Source organism: Scophthalmus maximus, chromosome 10, assembly GCF_022379125.1.
Source record: "Scophthalmus maximus strain ysfricsl-2021 chromosome 10, ASM2237912v1, whole genome shotgun sequence".
In the NCBI taxonomy this organism is placed as follows: Eukaryota; Metazoa; Chordata; class Actinopteri; order Pleuronectiformes; family Scophthalmidae; genus Scophthalmus; species Scophthalmus maximus.
In genome coordinates, this window is record NC_061524.1 from 2,114,970 (window position 1) to 2,134,946 (window position 19,977).

At 47.1% G+C, this 19,977-nt stretch overlaps 1 protein-coding gene and 1 long non-coding RNA gene across 2 annotated transcripts; one reads left to right on the forward strand and one right to left on the reverse strand.

Moving 5' to 3' along the window:
• Positions 1–2,757: 2,757 nt before the first annotated feature.
• On the forward strand, positions 2,758–10,431 carry LOC118284205 (cytochrome P450 26B1). The gene is made up of 7 exons (XM_035606940.2): positions 2,758–3,009; positions 3,693–4,044; positions 4,934–5,158; positions 6,171–6,446; positions 6,611–6,769; positions 6,871–7,257; positions 7,966–10,431. Exons 2-7 carry the CDS (start codon positions 3,832–3,834, stop codon positions 8,308–8,310), a joined length of 1,605 nt encoding a protein of 534 aa, XP_035462833.2. The 5' UTR covers positions 2,758–3,009; positions 3,693–3,831; the 3' UTR covers positions 8,311–10,431.
• Positions 7,101–14,602, reverse strand: LOC118284207. Its single transcript, XR_004784781.2, has 3 exons — positions 14,487–14,602; positions 9,701–9,799; positions 7,101–7,236 (listed from the first exon to the last, which is right to left on the reverse strand). It is a non-coding gene; the product is annotated as an uncharacterized LOC118284207 (long non-coding RNA).
• Positions 14,603–19,977: the final 5,375 nt, after the last annotated feature.

Genomic DNA, 19,977 nt, shown 5'->3' on the forward strand with positions numbered 1-19,977 from the left:
CCAACGCTATTTGTTGTAACAGGCACGGGACTGGTAATCACGCCGGCCCTCCGTGTTCATCTTGGGAGGAGAGCCGTGCGGCCTGAAGCCCGAAGACACAGTCGGCTTCGGTCCCTGGTGAACACACCGGTCAGGGCAGACACCCCCGGACAGCCCTAACGCCGCGCAGCTCCTCCACTAATCCTGATCCTGAGCTTTTAAAAGCTTCTGTAATGGAGAGGTTTCCCTCCAGGCGGCTCCATCCACGAGGCTCCACGTCTCTGGTTTCAGGCCTCAGACGACTTCAGCGGAGACGACGGAGAGCCGCAAGATTCCTCAGAAACCGCAAGGGGACAACAAATGAAAACGAGGGCCGCGGCTTCACCGAGAAGCAGATGGATCGTGGACCGGGATGACACAGCTACAGACGGAGACGGTCACGTTCTGGGGACTGAGAGAGGGGAATGTTGTGACGGAGCGGACGCCGTCCCTGAACAACCTGCCCTGCGGGCGGGAGCTGACGTCCTGCTGTCAGTGGCGAGACGAGCTGCGACGAGGCCGACAGGCGGCAACGTCTGACACGAGCAGCAACTGAATGTCGTCACAAAGGCCGTTTGACCCTCGAGGAGGAGGAGGAGGAGGAGGAGGAACGGTCCGATTCAGTTGGGCCCGTCACAATAACTACTTTTGTTGTTGCGCGATACACCGTCCCAGAAATTGTTAGCCATAAACGATATTATCGTCATTTTTAGGACCATTTTTTGAAACTGAATCACGTGAGCTTGGTGTTGCTGCAGGCTCAGAGACACGTTATCCAAGGTTTAGACTTTGCGTTTAGGCCTCAGACAAAACAAAGCCAACTGAAGAGTTTCGAAAAATACTAAGAAATCCATATTTCATGACATTTTATATGTGATTTAATTAATCATACGACGAGAACAAATGAGGGCAGAGGCCTGTTCTTATGTCAACAAACACACACTATCGTTGTTATTAAGGTCAATTAAAAAATTCATATTCATGTAAATAATACTGAAATTGATCTACAGCTGCTTGACGTCAGTGATTGTGTACGTCCCAAAAAAATTTGATTTATTAAGATCGAGATGAAATTATTATCTGCTCTCTACATGTAAAGGAACTAAAGGAAATTTTAAAATATAATTGTAAAGAGGACAGATTGAAAAAAAGGTGAGAAAAATCAATCAAAAAATGAAATTTAAAAAAATGAAAATACATTTTGCTCCTTAATAATAATTTTAAAAAAGATGAATAATGACGATGCGTTCATCTGATGGGAGATTTGTTTTCAACTCATCTCCTTCAAACGTCACATCTGATAAGAAGGATCGTTTTTCTCCAGGTTTTTTATTCTGATGTGTGATTTGTGCTCGTGGGGGAATTTCCCAGCAGCTCATATCGAGTGTCAGCGGCAGATTTATGGTTGTGGGAGTTTTAATTATTAGGATCATACACATGAGGAATTAACAAAAATAAAATTCTTCCAGAAAAAAAACCCTGTAGATTTATCTGCTGATTTAAAGACGACGAGTCGTCGCATTTGATAAATGATGAAAAGAACCTGACGCGTCACGTAGTCACGTTCTCTTAATTTCTTATTTATTAATCTTACAGAAACAATCGTGTTTATCGACGGTGTGACAGATGATCTGATGAATTGAAAAAAAAAATCGGATTTATTCGATCAAAAAATAACAAGACGGATTAAAAGCGTTAAATCTAAAATGTGGATTTTGAATTTGTTTAAATGTTTTGATCTTCATCATATCTGATGCGCAACATGTCCAGGTCATTTAGGAAGCTGCTCATTAATATTGATTATTATTATCTTTAGTCTATTTTTTAATTATTTTCTCAGATAATATATATATATTGAAAAAAAAATTATTGGTGGGAAAATAAAGTGTCACGAGCGGAGACTGAGTTTCACGCGCAGATGAATCGAGGCCTCCGAGTTTCACATCTGGTTTTTAAAATACTTATGTTTCTTTTTTTACAACGAGAAGAAAACATAAATCCATCTTCATAACGGGATCGACTTTATCCTCATAAGCAGAGCGTCTATACTTAAATAAAAGAACAAAAACGTCTTCACTGGATTTTTGATAATATTCATATTTTTAAAATGTTAATTAGGATCCAAACCACCTGGAGCTGGTTGTTCCTGCTCGTCTCCTCCTGAGCCTCGGACCCGGGAACCGGCTCTCGAACCTGGGACCAACTCCGGAGGCTCCCCGCTGATTGGCTACCAGCGAGTTTTCCCTCTCTCTAACACACACACACACACACACACACACACACACACACACACACACACACACACACACACACACACACAGTCGCCCTCTCTCTCTCTCCCTGGTAGATCTTAATAAACATTGTGTTTTAAAAATCAAATCTCTCTCCCACCCTCCCTTTCTCTCCCTCCTTCTCTCTCTCTCTCCCCCCTCCCTCTCTCCCCCTCCTCTTTCTCTCCCTCTCTCTCTCTCTCTCTCCCCCCTTCTTCTCTCTATCACCTCTCTCCCCCTCCCTCCCCTTCTTCTCCCCCCTCCCTCTCTCCCCTTCTTCTCTCTCTCCCCCTCTCTCTCCCTCTCTCCCCCTCCTCTTTCTCTCCCTCCTCTTTCTCTCCCTCCCCCCCTTCTTCTCCCCCCTCTCTCTCCCCCCTCCCTCGCTCCCCCTCCTTCTCTCTCTCACCTCTCTCCCCCTCCCTCCCCTTCTCCCCCCCCCCCCCCCCCCGCGCCCCCTCCCTCTCTCCGGTCCTCGCGTGGTGAATGAACGAGCCTGTTTAACATATCCACACCGACGTCATCCGGTGAAGGTGGATCACGCCGTGCAGCGTTCTTCTTCTTCTTCTATAAAACCCCCCGCGGACCGCGCGCTCCGCAGGAACAGTCGGTGACCGGTTCTGGAGGAAGCTCGAGGCGACGGAGAAAGAAACTTTGCTCATTGGAGCCTGAGCGGATTCTAGTTTGTCTTCCTGCCGGGACTCTGCCGGGACTCTGCCCGCAGGTAAGAGGACCGCGTCCCGCCGCCGGACACTGATGAGCGGACTCTCGTATCCAACTTGTTATTGCGCCATCCTGCGCGTTTGCGCACATCTCACCTCCACTTTACTTCAGCGCGCCTGTTCAACACTGTAGCTACTGTATTCAAATCCCTCTGCTCCTCTGCTGCTGCTGATGGTTTTTTTTCTCTTTTTCTTTAACCCTGATTTATTGCCGGTGCTCTGTAAACCTCGGGCCGCCCGGGGGTCGCCCGAGCCCCTGAACTGTACCTATAAAAAAAGAAAAGAAAGGCGCATAACCTATAATAGACAAGCCGGCGCATGTAAACCTGTAAAACTATTTGGAATAGTTGACAGTTACTGCTCAGCGGAATGAAGGGGAGTTCCCCCACACGTTTCTCGTGTCGTGCGCGTGCGCGCGTGTGATGAGGCGCGTCTGACTTCAAACACTTTAAATAACCTCAAGCTGAAGGAAGAGATCATTTATTCTGTTATTGTGTAAAAATCCCCCCCCCCAAAAAGTATTATATATTCTAATGTGAGCATGAGAATATTAATTATAATTATTAAAGTCGGTTGAGCAGAGCATCACTAGGAGGCTGGTCAGGTCCAGCGCGCGCGTCCTCGTGTCTCCTGAGATCCACTCAGACTGAATTAAAAAAACTTGACTTTGTTTTTATCTGGACAGATTTCACAGAGGAGGAGGAGGAAGCCGGAGGAGGAGGAGGAGGAAGCCGGAGGAGCAGCCTCACGCACCGCCGCCGGGACCGAGGCGCCTGGACGCGCACCTACAGGTGGATGCTGCGGAGCGGACCGGCCCGCAGGAGATGATGATGTTCGGCCTGGCCCAGTTCGGGGCGCTGTCGGCTCTGGCCACGGCGCTCACCTCGGTGCTGTCCGCGCTGCTGCTGCTGGCGCTCACCCGGCAGCTGTGGAGCCTCCGCTGGAGCCTGACGCGGGACAAGGAGAGCAGCCTGCCGCTGCCCAGGGGCTCCATGGGCTGGCCGCTGGTCGGGGAGACGTTCCACTGGCTGTTCCAGGTGAGGACGCACGGGCTGCCGGGCGCTTTCTCTCAAATACACGTTACTCTTCCTGCGCGTTTGGGATGGAGTGTGTGTGTGTGTGTGTTACCATCATCTCTGCAGAGCTGCAGAGTTTATAATAATCGGGTTATTGATGATAGGCTTTGATGAGGAGGCGCGACCGCAAAGCGTTGAGACGCTGCGGATTCTTGCGCTGTCGATGCGACATGTGCGGACTTGACGCTCGGAGCCTTTGATTCCTCCTCGCGCTGCGGAACAGACGTTTTCTGCTCAATGCTCTCTCCGTCAGTCTGTCTGGAATGTCCTCCTCTCTTCACCTCTTCATCCCTCCATCCTCCTCCTCACTGTTCATCCACACAGAGTTTACCTTCTCTTCTTCTTAACGCTCTTCTTCCCGCAAATGTCGCGTGTGTGGGAGAAACTAACGCCACGGCCTGCAGGCCACAAGTATGTGGACACGAAAACGTTACACCCATGAATGACTGCTGGTTCTTATTATGACTATCATTATTATTAATGATTGTCATAATTAGCAGCCTCTGCACAGTTGTGCGAAAGTTTCTGACAGAAACGTCCTTTGCAACACACACACACACACACACACACACACACACACACACACACACACACACACACACACACACACACACACACACACACACACACACACACACACACACACACACACACACACACACACACACAGTGCAGCAGCTGGACCAAAACTAGGCGACAGAAACAGTTTAAAATTGATGATGCACTTTGCACAATAATTTACAAGACAACGTTGTCTGTTTTTGACAACTCCTCACCTGAGCTGTTGCGTCGTCGTCGTACGTACCTTGAACTCACAGTCCACACTTCTCTCCCCATCAACGCTCCATAGGGCTCCAACTTCCACATCTCTCGCCGGGAACGCCACGGCAACGTGTTCAAGACCCACCTGCTCGGGAAGCCCGTCGTCCGGGTGACGGGCGCAGAGAACATCCGCAAGATCCTGCTGGGCGAGCACAGCCTGGTGTGCACCCAGTGGCCCCAGAGCACCCGCATCATCCTGGGGCCCAACACGCTGGTCAACTCCATCGGGGACCTGCACAAGAGGAAGAGAAAGGTGAGGAGCAGGAAGTGACAGTGGTTCAGAAAAAAAGATTCTTTCCCATTTGTATTTTCAGCCGCATCATCACATATCTCACAACAATAGTTTTCCCTCTCGCATGTGTTGGAGAAGTTGGTATACACGTTTTATCTCCACAAACCAGCTGCTCATATTTTCATAATTCCAGTGGACGCTCACGAAAAGTTTGCTCTAAACGTGGATCCACAGTGAGCAGCTGTTAGGTGACAGACAAGCTGGAGCCTCCGGGGGTTTGGTCAGACATTGAAAAACTAGGAGATGATGATGAAGATATGATTAGTTGATAAATTGTCTGCTTTTTTAAAACCAATATCCCAATGAAGTAACTCATTTGTTCGTCTTTTGCTGTATAGTGACAGCAGCCACGGTTTATGGATGTAGCAATACCCAAAATATGAAACTAAATGTCTGCTTATATTATCTCAAATGCATATGGATATGTCAAACCCATCCAGGCTTGGCGATAAAACAATAACAGTTATTGCGATATAATATTCATCGTTAGGTGTAACACAACAAAAATCTTTAAAGCCCCAGTGTGTAATTGTTATGGCGGCATCTGGTGGTAAAGTTGCAAAAACGCAACCAACTGAGCGACCGACAGGGGACACCTTACGGTGGCGCACCGCTGATTCCATTTCCGGTTTCTGGCAGCGGCTGAAAATTCAACGCGAATGCGACGTATTCTGGAACCGTTTAGTTCACAACCTTATTCAACACGACGTAGAAACATGGAGACTCACACGGAGGTCGGGTCCACCTCATGGAACTAGATTTAACTTGATACTGTATTTGGCCACATCGATTTGTCCTAATCTGTCCTGGTCTAATGTCCTGTTATGCCCCCAGTCCCCGTCTTATCTCTGACATCCTCTACCCCGTCCCGACCTCCTCCCCACCCCGTATTCACTGGAAGGTGTCGACTGCCGTGTACCAGGTCATAACCTTTTACGACTCCTCTCCCTTTGTTTCCTTAAACCCTTTCAAGATCCTGGCCAAAGTGTTCAGCCGGGGGGCTCTGGAGTCGTACCTGCCGCGGCTGCAGGACGTGGTCAAGTCGGAGATCGCCAAGTGGTGCGCGGCACCGGGCGCCATCGACGTCTATGCCGCCGCCAAGTCCTTGACGTTCCGCGTCGCCGTCAGGGTTCTGCTGGGCCTGCAGCTGGAGGAGGAGCGGACCGTCTACCTGGCTGGGATCTTCGAGCAGCTCATGAACAACCTGTTCTCGCTGCCCATAGACGCGCCGCTCAGTGGCCTCCGCAAGGTGAGGACTCACGTTCAGACACTACGTGTTGCCTTCTGCAAGGAAAAGACAAGACAAAGAGCAAGAGTTTTGTCTGCAGACAGAGTGAAAGTCGTTTTATTGCTGCATGGAAACTAAGCACCAAATCATTTTGTGTAAATAGCAGATTCTAATTCTCGTTCTAGGGAATAAAAGCCAGAGAAATCCTGCACGCCAACATGGAGAAGATCATTGAGGAAAAGATGGCGCGGCAGCAGGCGGAGGACGAGTACCACGATGCCTTCGACTACATCCTGTCCAGTGCCAAGGAGCACGGCCAGCAGCTCAGCATCCAGGAGCTGAAGGTACCAGAAACAAACCATGCGTCAGAAACGTAGATCCTTCCTGTTCAGGGTTAATTTAATTTTTAATTGCAATAAGATGAATTAATTCCCTTTTCCGGCAGGAAACGGCAGTAGAGTTGATCTTCGCCGCTCACTCCACCACAGCCAGCGCCTCCACGTCGCTGGTTCTGCAGCTCCTCCGTCACCCGGCGGTGGTGGAGAGGGCCAGAGTGGAGCTGGAGGCCGAGGGCCTCGGCTACGAGCCCCACAGCAGCGGCGGCGACGGCTCCTCTGCCGTCGCCCCGGAGAAAGAGGTTGAAGCCGGCGTCACGGAGACGAGCCGCCTGCTGAATCACAGTTTCCCTCGGCCTCGGTCTCACGTGCTGTACCTGAGCCTGGACAAGCTGAGCCAGCTGCGCTATGTCGACTGCGTCATCAAAGAGGTGCTCCGCTTCCTGCCGCCGGTCTCCGGTGGTTACCGAACTGCCCTGCAGACGTTCGAATTAGACGTAAGTCCAAGTCACAGGCAGGAATATGACTTTTTCATATGAAGGCCCTTGGGTTGTAGGGTCCTGCAGAGAACTTTCTAACTCACTGTAAAAAGCAATAGGTCGGACTGCAACTCCACAACGTGAAGAAATGACACAAAGAGTCCTTGAAGGAAGGTATCCCCCAGTATCGTGCAAACTGTACTTCAGAAACCTTTACCATTTTTGCCTGTAGGGGGCGACTTCAACAACCCTCACCCTCTCCTGTAGGTTAACATGTACATTTGGTTCTGCAATAAGTGCGCAGATGATGATCACGAAAAGCCGATGTAATCTCAACAACTTCACAGGTTAGCTAGATCGTCCAACCCTTTTGCCCCAAGCAGAGCAAATCTAGAATTTGTCAGGTCGCTCGCCTAGAAGCATTTCGATTGGCGAATGAATTTCATGTGGTTTTGTGGCCTTTCACTGAAGAACGTGATACTTTTAAGATCCCTGACCTCAGTGTGCAGTTTACAGTCCTCACCGTATAAAACCTAGAAAATGTTATTTTTGCATATTCCTTAAATTTCCAAATTCAATTCCCAAATTTTCTGTATGATCCCATATTTGCTGAGAACAACTTTGTCATAGTCGTTTATCTTTAAGGGACACAAGTAGTTTTACAATTCTGAACACGATTTGAATAGATTCAAATACAAAAACCTCATTTGGATTTCTGTCTCACAGGGCTACCAGATCCCCAAGGGCTGGAGTGTAATGTACAGCATCCGGGACACCCATGAGACGGCAGCGGCATTCCAGAGTCCAGAGCTGTTTGACCCAGACCGGTTCGGTCCGGACCGGGAGGAGAGCAGGTCGGCGCGGTTCAGCTACGTGCCGTTCGGCGGCGGCGTGCGGAGCTGCGTGGGGAAGGAGCTGGCACAGATCGTCCTAAAGACTCTGGCTGTGGAGCTGATGGCGACGTGCAGATGGACTCTGGCCACAGAAACCTTTCCCAAGATGCAGACGGTGCCGATCGTCCATCCAGTCAACGGGCTGCATGTGCGCTTCACTTACAACTACCCACTTTAGAAACAAACTCAGACTGAGGACTTTCCAGAAAAGAAAGAAAACTCAAAGAGTCAAGAGGCAATTTAACCTTTAAATGTGCTTCAGGAAAAAAACAACTCTCCGAACCCAAGAAAGAACACAGAACCACAGTGCCGGTCCTGGTGGTGCAGTTCACGCCCCCTTTTTCATTTCCATGGAAACAGACTGTGTGTGAAACACCTGAGGGGCAAAACGGCTGCTCCCACATAGATGCAATAAAAAAAATATATATACAAGATTTCATGGATACAAGCCAAGGCAAGAAACTACGCTCCGCGCATGCTCACCAGTCGCTGAGCTAATGTCGATAGCGCACAACTAGACAACTACACATCAACTGTGACCAGTAGCAGAATCCACACAACACACTAACCGACCTGACGAAGACATACACCCCCCCCCCCCCCCGACCCTGCACCTCACCGATGCTTGTGTTCACTACAGAAGCTACAGCGTTAGCTACGGCGCTAGCTAGATGCGTTAGCTAGATGCGTTAGCTAGATGCGTTAGCTTCAGTGTCAGCTAGAGTCGTCTCTGCTAGTTTTTAGGAAGTGAATCAAAACTTAAAACATCTTTCACATATTTAAGGGCCATATTAAAAAAAAAATTGCAAATATGATTGAAACAAAGCATTGCAGAACATGAGCGACAGCGCCCCCCAATGGAAGGAGGCCATGATGGAAACAAACAGCTCTTCGAAGGCAATATGAGAGGAAACACCGCAGCAATATTTATACATATTCATATTTTTGAAAAAAATTATAATGGACACAACGAGCTTTAAAGAAAAGTTTTTGTGCAAATTTTCTTAGAGAATATTTTTCCATGCCGATGGTTTACATCGTTAGTTTGGAGTGTTTCATCATCTCCAGTCGTCTGGTCCGAACCTCAGAAACCACTTCCTGCAGCGTTTTTACAGGCACATTTAGATTTTTAAGTGTTTTGCATTTTCTAAATTATTAATGTATCGTGGTCACGTTTTTCGCTCACTGAACACACACGTCGTTGACTCTTCGGTTTCTCTTCACAGATTTAGCATAATTTCAATAACACCCACTGAGCTGCAGTTTCAATTTCATATTCTCTGTTAATGCATTTTTAACTTATGAAATATCTTGACAATACCAGGGAGTGTGAGCCCAGTTTGATCCACAGACAGTAAAGAGCCTCGTGAACAGACTTCAGACGCATTTTACTTTGACTAAAACCTGAGACCTACAACACATAAGAGAAAAAAAGTTGTCTCTACAAACAAAGTGTGCATCTCTGAGGACACGACTGTGTTGAATGAGATTCACATTCACTTATGTTTACAAAACTTTTAAAGATTTGCCCACAGCCAATTGGTCAAATTTGTTTCAGACGCACTCACCTCTTGATTCTGTCTCTGGTTCTTTTGGTCCTTAGATGGTTTTAAGTTTCATCTCGTGACCCTCGCCGACCCTTCAGGGCCGAGACGAGGACGCGTCGCCTGTGGAAAAACAAAAAGATCGAGTCTTCAGAAAAAACACTTTGACCAGTCGACCTCAGTGCCACAATGCAACGACACGTTCACTGGTGAAACTTGCACTTGATTCCGACAAAAACACACAATCTGGACTTTTTCTCCGAACATCAACGTCTGACATTCAAACTGTTCTGTTGTTTCAATATGAATGTGCTTTACTGTATATCCTTAACAGTGCTATTATGTGTGTATCAAATGAAGTAGCATTATGAATAAGCTGTATTTAAAAACACATTTCACTCTATAATGATGATAATGATGTTTACTGTAATACGATTAGATAGAGACACTAACCTGTAAAGTAAGACTGTCCATGAAACCTCGTTTCTCTCCTAGAACATAGAAACCTCTCATTGACTAGAGAGTAAAGTTATTATTATTATTATTATATTATTATTGGTCTAATTCTAGGACTGTTTCTGTGTTGTTGGTCTTGAGGCCTAATGAGACGCGCTGTGAAATCTTACGTACGTATGGATTCGTGGAAGGAGATAGCACTTTCTCCACTTTAAGGAGTGTGTATATATTTGTCCTGTGTGTGCGTTCACCATGTAGCTGCTGTACAGTTGATGTAAAGAGTAAAGTAGAAGACGGTTGCCGCCTGTTGTTTTCGGAGTTTGTCCAGTATTTTTTTGATTTTCATTGTCAACATGGAAAACATGAATTTCTGCAACTGAATTTCTCAATATTCATATACGAACAAAATACTGACACTGTATTTTTATCTTACATGTTTTCACTCAGACATAATGTGGAAATTTAAGTTCCGGAAAATGTCCTGAGCAACATTTTGCGGAACTTTTCGGGAAATTGCGGATATTTGCTTTGTGCAAATTTCCTGAAATGTTCCGCATTTCCTGAACTTTCTTCTTTTCTGAAAATATCTAGACGTCAGTACATGTGTGAAAAGGTGTCAGGAAGAAAGTAGGGTTTTTAACTGGTGGCAGATCCAGAACGTGGCTAAGGAAAATCTGGAAGTCCAGATGAGTAGCAGTGAACATTTAACTTTATATAACGTCTATATGCAGATGACACAACCTTCATAGTGTAGGTCTCATATCCAATAACCGTTCTTTAGGCAGTTACCTGTTGTGCAGACAATTAACTGAGGCTAAACTAAAATCTCCATCACTGCCTCGTGAGGATACTTTGGTACGACAGACCACATCATCAATCATCATCATCATCACATCTTCATCTGCTTCTGACTCACGTCATCCATCACACTCTGGTACAAATCCTAATAACATTTACAGAACAAACTGTGTCAAAAAGATCAAGAACTGGAATCTAGAAAAACGCAAACCGACAAACCACCTCAATGTGCTTGTGAGATTTTTTTCTATGCACTAGTTTGAAATACAACATGTAATGGAAGCGAAAAAACACAAAATCACTTAGTTGACCCTTTCATGAAAAACCAGAACATCGCTCAGTAGAGCTCATTCTTCCACCAATGCCCAACAGTCCAGAAATTCAATCAAAATCCAGAATTATTCCGTGGGAAATCAGTGAAAATATATTTTTTTAAATCTCAAAATGTTAAAGAAAGACATCAAACATTCCTGGCTTTAACACTTCATGGTTCCAACCTTCCACCAAGTTTACTGGAAATCTGTTCCGCTGACAAACTAACGAGAAGGGCACTTGGAAAGCCATACCTGCACCCAGGCTAACGCCCTCTCACGCCATGTTAAAAGTAAATAAAATTTAAAATCCTGGAGCCCGTTTATCTGGATCCTGGATGTTGTGATTTGGCGCTATACAAATGAAGTTAAATTGAATTGAATTGAACATGGAACCAAAGTGATTGAACTGATCTGAAACTGACGCAGGATCAGGCTTCACCCTCGCAGCTCTGCTGCGACTGCAACGGCGTCAGCGGGATTCACAACAATCTCACTTCATGATGTGACCTCATTACCAAACAAAACTCGAGGCGCAGGTCACCACGGACGTCACCGCCGAGGTCACCGCTGGGGTCGGCGCTGAGGTCACCAGGCATTTCCAGCCTCCACCTGACCGCCCTCATTGACAGGCAGAGAATAGGGTGAAGCTATGTGGCAGAAAATGAATGGGACACAAACAGCCCGGCCTAATTATGTCCGCTGCAGGGCACCGTAGCTCTGCCAAGGTCGTTATCTGATGGACGCTCAGTCAGTGTGAACTTGGCGCCGTTTTGAACCAAGAGTTCACTGCAGTGCCACCGGCAGCGGAGGTCAGCGGCCGGTCAGCTGATTGGAGGGTGCATGGGAACCAGAGAGGGGACACAACACAACACAAGACAACCTGACTGTTGCTGTTATAACACTGCTGCAACAATGAAACAACAGACTCCCATTATTGGTGCTTTAGCATAAAGACTGAACCTGAACCATAATACCATAAAATAATAATATCTGCTTCACGAACAATTTAACACACATGCTGGTAAAAGTTCCAAGAAGTTCACATAAAGTATGTACAAGACAAAATGATTTGTCTTCACCCACGGAATCTGTTGAAAGAGGCGATGTGGCTGGGGAGTAAGTTTCGTCATGTTCAGCTAGGAAAACGGAAGTTTTAGATCAAAACTGTCGTGGAAATTTTCCGGGAATGTTTAGTCTAGTTGTAAGGTTGGTCGCCCTCTGTCCTTAATGTACTGAGACAGAGTGTTTCTATGGAGACAAACCTTCTGTTTGATGACGACATTATTCTGAGAGAGATAAATACACCCACAGAGACACCATGCACTGACCACTGGTTGATCCGTGTAACGAACCGGAAATCTCAATATGTTGAGCCCGTGTGATAAATACTTTTGCTCAACACATCCACGATCTCCGTCTTCCTACTGTTATGATGAAAGGAACGAACTTTGTCATGGTCACAGTAATAAACACGTGGCCCCCGGCTGTGTGGTTCAGGGGACGCTCCTTCAAATGTGAACCGACAGTTGCGTCCTTCCGTCCCCGAGCAACGAAGGCTCCAGAGGGTCAAACTATCACAGGATTCATTCAGTTGCACCAGTGACTTTTCCAAAAAGGGAATATGGCGTCAAACGCCAATGAGACGACTGAGTTAACATTTTTAAAGTTGTGAGATTACAGGGGTGTGGCCAGGAAGAGGGCGTGTCCTTACATCCTCCTGATTAAAACGATTATTTTTCGTCTCTGTGAATTAATGAAAGGCAGATTAGATTCATGTGACAAAGTTTCATACTCATATATGTGCTGCTGCATTAATCAAGAGTAGAATTCAGTTGGAATAAAGCTGAATATTAGTTTGGTCCTCATCACTTTGCTTTTCTTGGGACTGGACATTGGGAAGTTTGAATGAAGAAGAAATCTGCCACAATCCCTTTATCCGTCCCATCAAATCTATTTTTTCTTTTGCGCCGAGATATAAAAAACCTTCCCTTGCACAAGTTCAGCCTCCTCACCCTCCCGCCGCTGCTGCTGCTGCTGCTGCTGCTCTTGTTTGTGTGTTTTCTGGTTCAGAGGCAGGTCCTGGGCGCGATAAGGACGGCCATTTGCGAAATGAGGGGGAAAACGGGGTCAGATGGCCACTTGGATAAAGCTCCCGGTGGCTCCTCGGGCTCGGTGTGTGAGCCAGTCCAGATACTTGTGTTTTCTTTACGTTTATTTTCATCGCTGCTGCTGTCACAGGGGAAAAACCACAGCGCTGCAATCGTGGTGGTTTTTCTTTTTCGTACGTGTAATTGAAAGTTTACGTTGCCATTTATGTGCTGCTGCAGTCGCGGCGACCTTTTGGGCTCCATTGTGAGACTTCAGGATCCTGAATCAGGAGTCAGCATCTGTGGAGGATCAGCAGAAGTTCATCAGAGGAACTGATGCGTCAGTGCAGCCGCTCACTGTACGCCGAGATGTTTTCTCTCTGCTGACTGACGACCGAGGGTGACGGGCCTCTGCTGTCGGGGTTTACCATTCTAGAAACATGGTTAAAGTAATAAAGTTAAAGAAAGATCAAACATTCTTGGCCCCGCCCCCTTTGTCCAGAGCCACACCAACATGTCATGGATTCCTTCTGGATCCGTGTTCCATCCTCCCGCCAAGTTTACTGGAAATCTGTTCAGTTCATCCTGCTGACAAACACAAAAACACACAGACCAGCAAAAACAACCCACACTAACAACCAAAAAAGCTAAAACACAAACCAGCAAACACACCGACTTACTTAACAGACCAGCTAACAAACCAACAAACAACGCTACAATATAAAAAAACAACCATCTAACAAACTAGCTAACAAACAACCAACAAATAAACTAGCTAACAAAGCAGCAAACCAGCTAACAAACCGGCTAACAATCCAGGATAATAACCAACAAACCAGCTAACACGCAAACCAACAGACAAACAAGCTAACAAACCAACAAACCTGCTGGCAAACAATCAAACAAATTAGCCAACAAAGCAACAAATAAGCAAAAAAAAAAATAGACAAACCAGCCAATAGACCGACAAACCAACCAGCTAACAAACCAACCAACAGACTAACCAGCTAACAAACAATCAAACAAATCAGCTCACAAGGCAACAAACTACCTAACAAAAAAACGAGCTAGCAAACAGGCTAACAAAGCAACAAACCATCTAACAACTAACAGATTGAAAATACAAGTTCAGCAGTTCAAATGTCAGTATCTTACACAGATAATGAATCAGACGCACAGCAAACTTCAGGAGATGAACAGACAGAGGGCGAAGCAGAGCAGGGCCTGATCAAGGCCTCTTATTAGTTCAGGTGTGGCCTCATGGATTGAGGCTAAGCCCCGCCCCCACAGGACTGAGCAGGAAGTAGTCGTTTCAAATGAATTAAAGAACAAGATGATTTAAACTTCAAGTTACAACCAAATTAACATTGAATGACTTTTAGTTAGTGTTAAATTACAGATGTTGTCGTTAAAGCAGATGTTCAGTTAATATCCGTCATCAATACGTAATACATATTTCTAGAGCAGGAAAAAAGAATCATTTTGGAGAGACAGATTCTTCTTGTTGTCATTTGGTGTCAGTTTCCAGTTTCCAGTTTGTCGTCCAGCTGCTCATCGCCTGTACCTGACCTCCTCACCTCTCTGGACCTGCTAGAGAACAGAAGATACACATCAATAACAATTTCCCTAAATGCCCGTTTCAGGTCATTGGGAGAGCACTTAATGATTATAATGAGGTGAAGCAGTGGTCTTTGGAGGAAAATTAACCGACTGGCCGCGGGCCAGTGCTGCGTTACGGAAAGGCGCCCACCATCAGGTTTATATATAACAAGCTCGTGGGGATTTTTACAGAATAATGACAGTGAGAGACGGAACGCTGCCAGACGTGGACAAACATCTGTTTTCACTGCACGACAAACTAACACCACTGAATGACTGTGTGTTTACATCAGAGCAACGTTTATTCTTGTTTGTTCACTCATATGAAAACTAGACTGTCGCTCAGAAGAGTTCATTTCTCCTACAGTCCTCAAATGAGCAGCTCAGACAACAAAACTTACAACAAATGCAGTCGCTGATCATCTTTATATACAGTCAGTGATCGTCTTCATATACAGTCAGTGATCGTCTTTATATACAGTCAGTGATCGTCTTCATATACAGTCGCCGATCGTCTTTATATACAGTCAGTGATCGTCTTTATATACAGTCTCTGATCATCTTTATATACAGTCAGTGATCATCTTTATATACAGTCACTGATCGTCTTTATATACAGTCAGTGATCATCTTTATATACAGTCACTGATCGTCTTTATATACAGTCACTGATCGTCTTTATATACAGTCATTGATTCATCTTTATATACATTCACTGATTTGTCTTATATACAGTCAATGATTGCCTTTATATACAATCTATGGTTAAGTAAGAGTTCACTTTGAACAGATGAGTAAGAAAATTCTGTACTTTTCCAGACTTTTACATCTTTGTTCAAGTTAAGCAAAAAGTTAAAGGTGACTTTCACATGCAGGAGGTGAAGGTTCGTAGGTGCCGAGCAGCTGGAGGAAACGTACGTGGTGGAGCAGTGCGAGGAGGCGGAGGAGGATGTGGAGAGGGAGGAGGAAGAGCGGGTACGGACATACAGCTGTACAGCAGATAATTATTGGCTTTGTCAGACGACATCTGTTATGTCAGCATTCCAGCCGTCAGCCTGGAGCAGCTGAAACATCGCCTGCAGAGTTCAGAGCTGCTCAGAGACACAAATACAGGAAGAGCAACGCTGCGCTCGGTCTGGACAACTCAGAGAGTCTGAACCTCCAGCCCTCAGGGTCACAAGTTCAAATCTCTGTCTGCCCCGCTACACTGTCCTTGACCAAGACAGACTCCCTGAGGCTGACCCTGACCTCTGACCTTCCTGGATTCTCCTAGACAGTGTTTTTTTCCCTGCAGCGATCTATAAAACAAACACTCGTCTGCTTTTAGTGGACTTGAACATGTTTACACGGACTAAGAAGTCCTGAGGTCATTCACCCCCCCACCTGTATGTACTTGTGTTTTCAATAATAATAATAATCTCGGTCCGCACTTACGCACCTAAAAGAAACGGGGCCCCTTGACCCTTCACGTATGCTGGTCATGTGTTATAAACAGGAAGTAGATTGTCTCCTCTACAGCTGGTTGCTTAGTAACAGAAAATCCTCTGAAAGAGGAACAGCGATGGTGAAAAAGTCAGAGCAGGGACAACGACGACGACCGGCGGTGAAGGTCGCCGGCGTCGTCCCTGCGAGTCGTGACTGATGAGAACCAATCAGGAAGTAGAACGTGGGGCGTCGCCTGCGTCATCGTTTAGAAACTAAAACACAACCCGGAGTTTTCACACTGAAAGGGGACCAGCAGCAAGTGTGGACGGACCCGGCAAAGGTAGGATTGATATCCGTGAACCGTGCAGCTGCTCAGGGTTCGGAGGGATCAACAGCCTCAACCAAGCAATTTAAAAAATGAATGTTGTTTCTAAAAAATTCAGACCCAACAGCGAAATCTGGCGGTCCCTTGAAGCAGCAGTTGGACAGGTGACCTTCCGAAGTGTTGATGGGAGGCCGGACGACGTCAACTGTCCAAACTGCGGACGGACACTGTGGCGATCCAAGTGGCGTCAAGGTGGCGCACGTTCCAGTACACATGCCCCGCCCCCTCTCTCGCCGATGACCCTGCGTCTGTTGTGTTGCAGACATGATTCATCGAGTGACGCGGCGCTACATGATGCAGCGGCTGTGTCACCTTTGAGGGGTTAAAAAATGAGAGTGAGAACGGGGATGGGAATAAAAGAGTGGGAGGGAGGAGGGGATGTGGCAGAACAGGGAAGATATACGACGGAGGAAAGAGGAGGATAGAGGGAGAGATCAACTGGACTGAAGTACAAACTGTTTTCTCACTGACTGATTATATAACACACGGAACGACGTAGCTGATGCACCGACTGACGCACAGATGTCACTGACCTGATCCTGCGCTGGAGGATCCACTTTACATTACTTTAGATACCGTGTGCGGGACGTCGAGGAAACACTCTTACTCGCACCGTAGATCAGCTGATTGACTGCGATGCTAATGTTTTCATCCCATAAAAAAATGCGATTTTCAGACTCGGCGGACGACTTGTTGGGGCAGATTTCTCCTGAGTGCTCGTCTGTCGGCCACATACCAGAGTACAGTTCAAGAGTTCAGTTAATTCATGAACTCTGTTGGGGCACCACACCCAGCCGACGGCACATTAAAGCCCAGTGTGTGTGTGTGTTAGTGTGTGTTTGTGCTGTTGTGCCCTCATGCATTACTGGTTCCACAGTATGTGTGGAAGTGTTTAGGTTCCTCTGTGCGCGAATCTGTGTTAAAGCTTTACTACACGCACGCTCGTCCCCGCCCACACAGGTGTTTTCACTTATTCCGCCTGATAGGAGGTCTGCGTGGCCGCGGCCCGGCTGCAGGTGCGTTCACACGCAGACGCTTGTAATGCGATGCATAAAATGCATTTTTTGGATAAAACCGGAGTGGAAACGCGAATGACTTTCAACAACTTGCTCCGGGAGTCAGGGGAGAGTTTGGACACTTTGACCTGTGATGTGATTCTTATACATCTATAAGGAATAAAGCATCAAGGCTTTTCAGAAAGAATCAATTTTATATGACAAAAAATGTCATGATTCACAAACCTGGAGACTGTAATACTGTTCGGAGCTCGAGTGTTCACCTGTGTGATGTGATCATGTAACCATGTAAATACACACACACACACACACACACACACACATTCCGGGTCACCGAGGGGTCCGTGACCGAGTCAAACAGGCCGCGGCTGCATTCCTGTACGGAGGTTTGTGATGATACGTACGCTGCGGCGCTGCGCGGCTGTCTGGGCTCCAGGCCTGCGAATCCAAACACGGAGGGGTCGGGACCCCGGCGTGTTTGTGTAACACAGAGATAGGTGTCACCGCGGCGGGGACACAGCGGAGCAGCGGCCGGCATAGCTGACCGCGGAATGACAACAAACACAGCCGGAGTGTTGTTCCTGCTAATTTGCTGGTGTCTCCCCCAGAAAGCCGGGGGCTTAACTGACAACACAGGACGCTTAACTCGATCAGTGGTCCGCTTTTTGTCCGTTTAATTTTTCACACAAGGTGCTGTTGTTGCCCTCGAGGTCCGGTCCAGCCGAGCCCGGCCGGCCCTCATCCTGGTCCTGTTTCAACAGCTTCCTTTCACCGGCTCGAAATTATTATGATTGGACGTCATAATTCGGCAGGCCTCTTCAACGTGAACACAAGAAGGGTCATGAACTGATAAGACCACAGAACCAATGAACCTACCGGGTCGTTACAAACGCCCCTTGTTGTATATTCTTTTTGAGTTGTATTTTCGGATTTCTGTTACCTGTTCTGACTCAACATGAGCGACAATACCGGGACATTTCCTCTTCTGCAAAGCCAGAACAGTAAGATACTGTGGACAGGTCAGTTAAACAGTATCTGGCTACGGACAACTTTTGTGCCCTCCAGTGGTTCCGGGCGGTATTACCGTCTGTCGTAATGACGCCGTTAAGGACGCGGGTACTTTTCCTCAGAGCTCCCGAGGAAGCTGTCAACACCCCTTTGGAGATAACGGAGGAAGAAGAGAGAAGTTTGTTCACTGAAGCTCCTTCTTCGTTTTCTGGCTCCTAGCGTTAACTAGCGGCAGCGTTAGCATCATGGCTAAGTGGCCGCCAGCAGCCATGGCTACTGTCCAGAACAGAAAACAACCAAATCCCAAATGTGTGTGTGTGTGTGTGTGTGTGTGTGTGTGTCTTTGAGTCAGTGTTGTTGCTGAGTGCGGTGACCTGAGGTCACTCTCTCTCTGTTCCCGTTCAGGTAAATATCCCTCTATTAGGAACAAGTGGTCTGAAAGCTCGGAGGCTCCCGGAGCTGCTGCTGCGGCCGCTGGAAGCTTTTAGACGCGTCTGTTTAACCTTAACGCTCGCGTGCCGCTGCCGCCGGCCGCCGGTCCTCATGCGTGGCGCGTGTTAAAGCTTCCCCACTTCGCACATTGACAGCGTCGCGAGTCACGGACTGTAACAGAAGACGACGACGCGTCTCTTCTCCCTCTCGTTGTGCAAACACGAGGCACGAAAGCTGCACTTTCTTTGACCTTCTCCCCCCCCCCCCGTGACAAAAAAACACAAAATGGCTCCCGTCTGTTCTTTCTGTAAATATTTACGCGCGGGGGGTTCCTCGTCTTCCTGCCGCTGTCGGAAAAACCTAAAAGCTCCTCGCTCTGTGCTCGTCCCCTTCACTCTGTCCTTCGCCTTCTCTCCCAGCGCGCGTGTCGAACGTCTCCGTGATCACTGCCACGTGTGCGCGTGGATGATATTTAGGCGACCTCCTGTGCCACAAGTCTCTGGCAGCGTTGTACCAGCAAGTCCGAGACTTAGACACAGGATGATCTGATTATCTTCAAAGTGGCTCTGATCGTTTACACAGACTCTTTTTCAATCAATGGAGTTCACAGACGAGACACGCCGTGACAGGCCGTGACACGCCGTGACACGCCGTGACACGCCGTGACAGGCCCAGCCCCCCACGCCACGCTCTGCCCATCGCCGGGCCCTCAACATCTCTAGACGAAGCTGCACCGTCATGTTCACAGATTTCATGACCTACAGGTTCACACAAGTTCAAC

What these genes read in the sequence shown, in the direction of transcription:
- LOC118284205 (XM_035606940.2), top strand. Translation starts at nt 3,832, where the DNA reads ATGATGATGTTCGGCCTGGCCCAGTTCGGGGCGCTGTCGGCTCTGGCC. An exon ending in CGTTCCACTGGCTGTTCCAG is followed by an intron (nt 4,045 to 4,933) that starts GTGAGGACGCAC and finishes AACGCTCCATAG; the next exon opens with GGCTCCAACTTCCACATCTC. An exon ending in TGCACAAGAGGAAGAGAAAG is followed by an intron (nt 5,159 to 6,170) that starts GTGAGGAGCAGG and finishes AACCCTTTCAAG; the next exon opens with ATCCTGGCCAAAGTGTTCAG.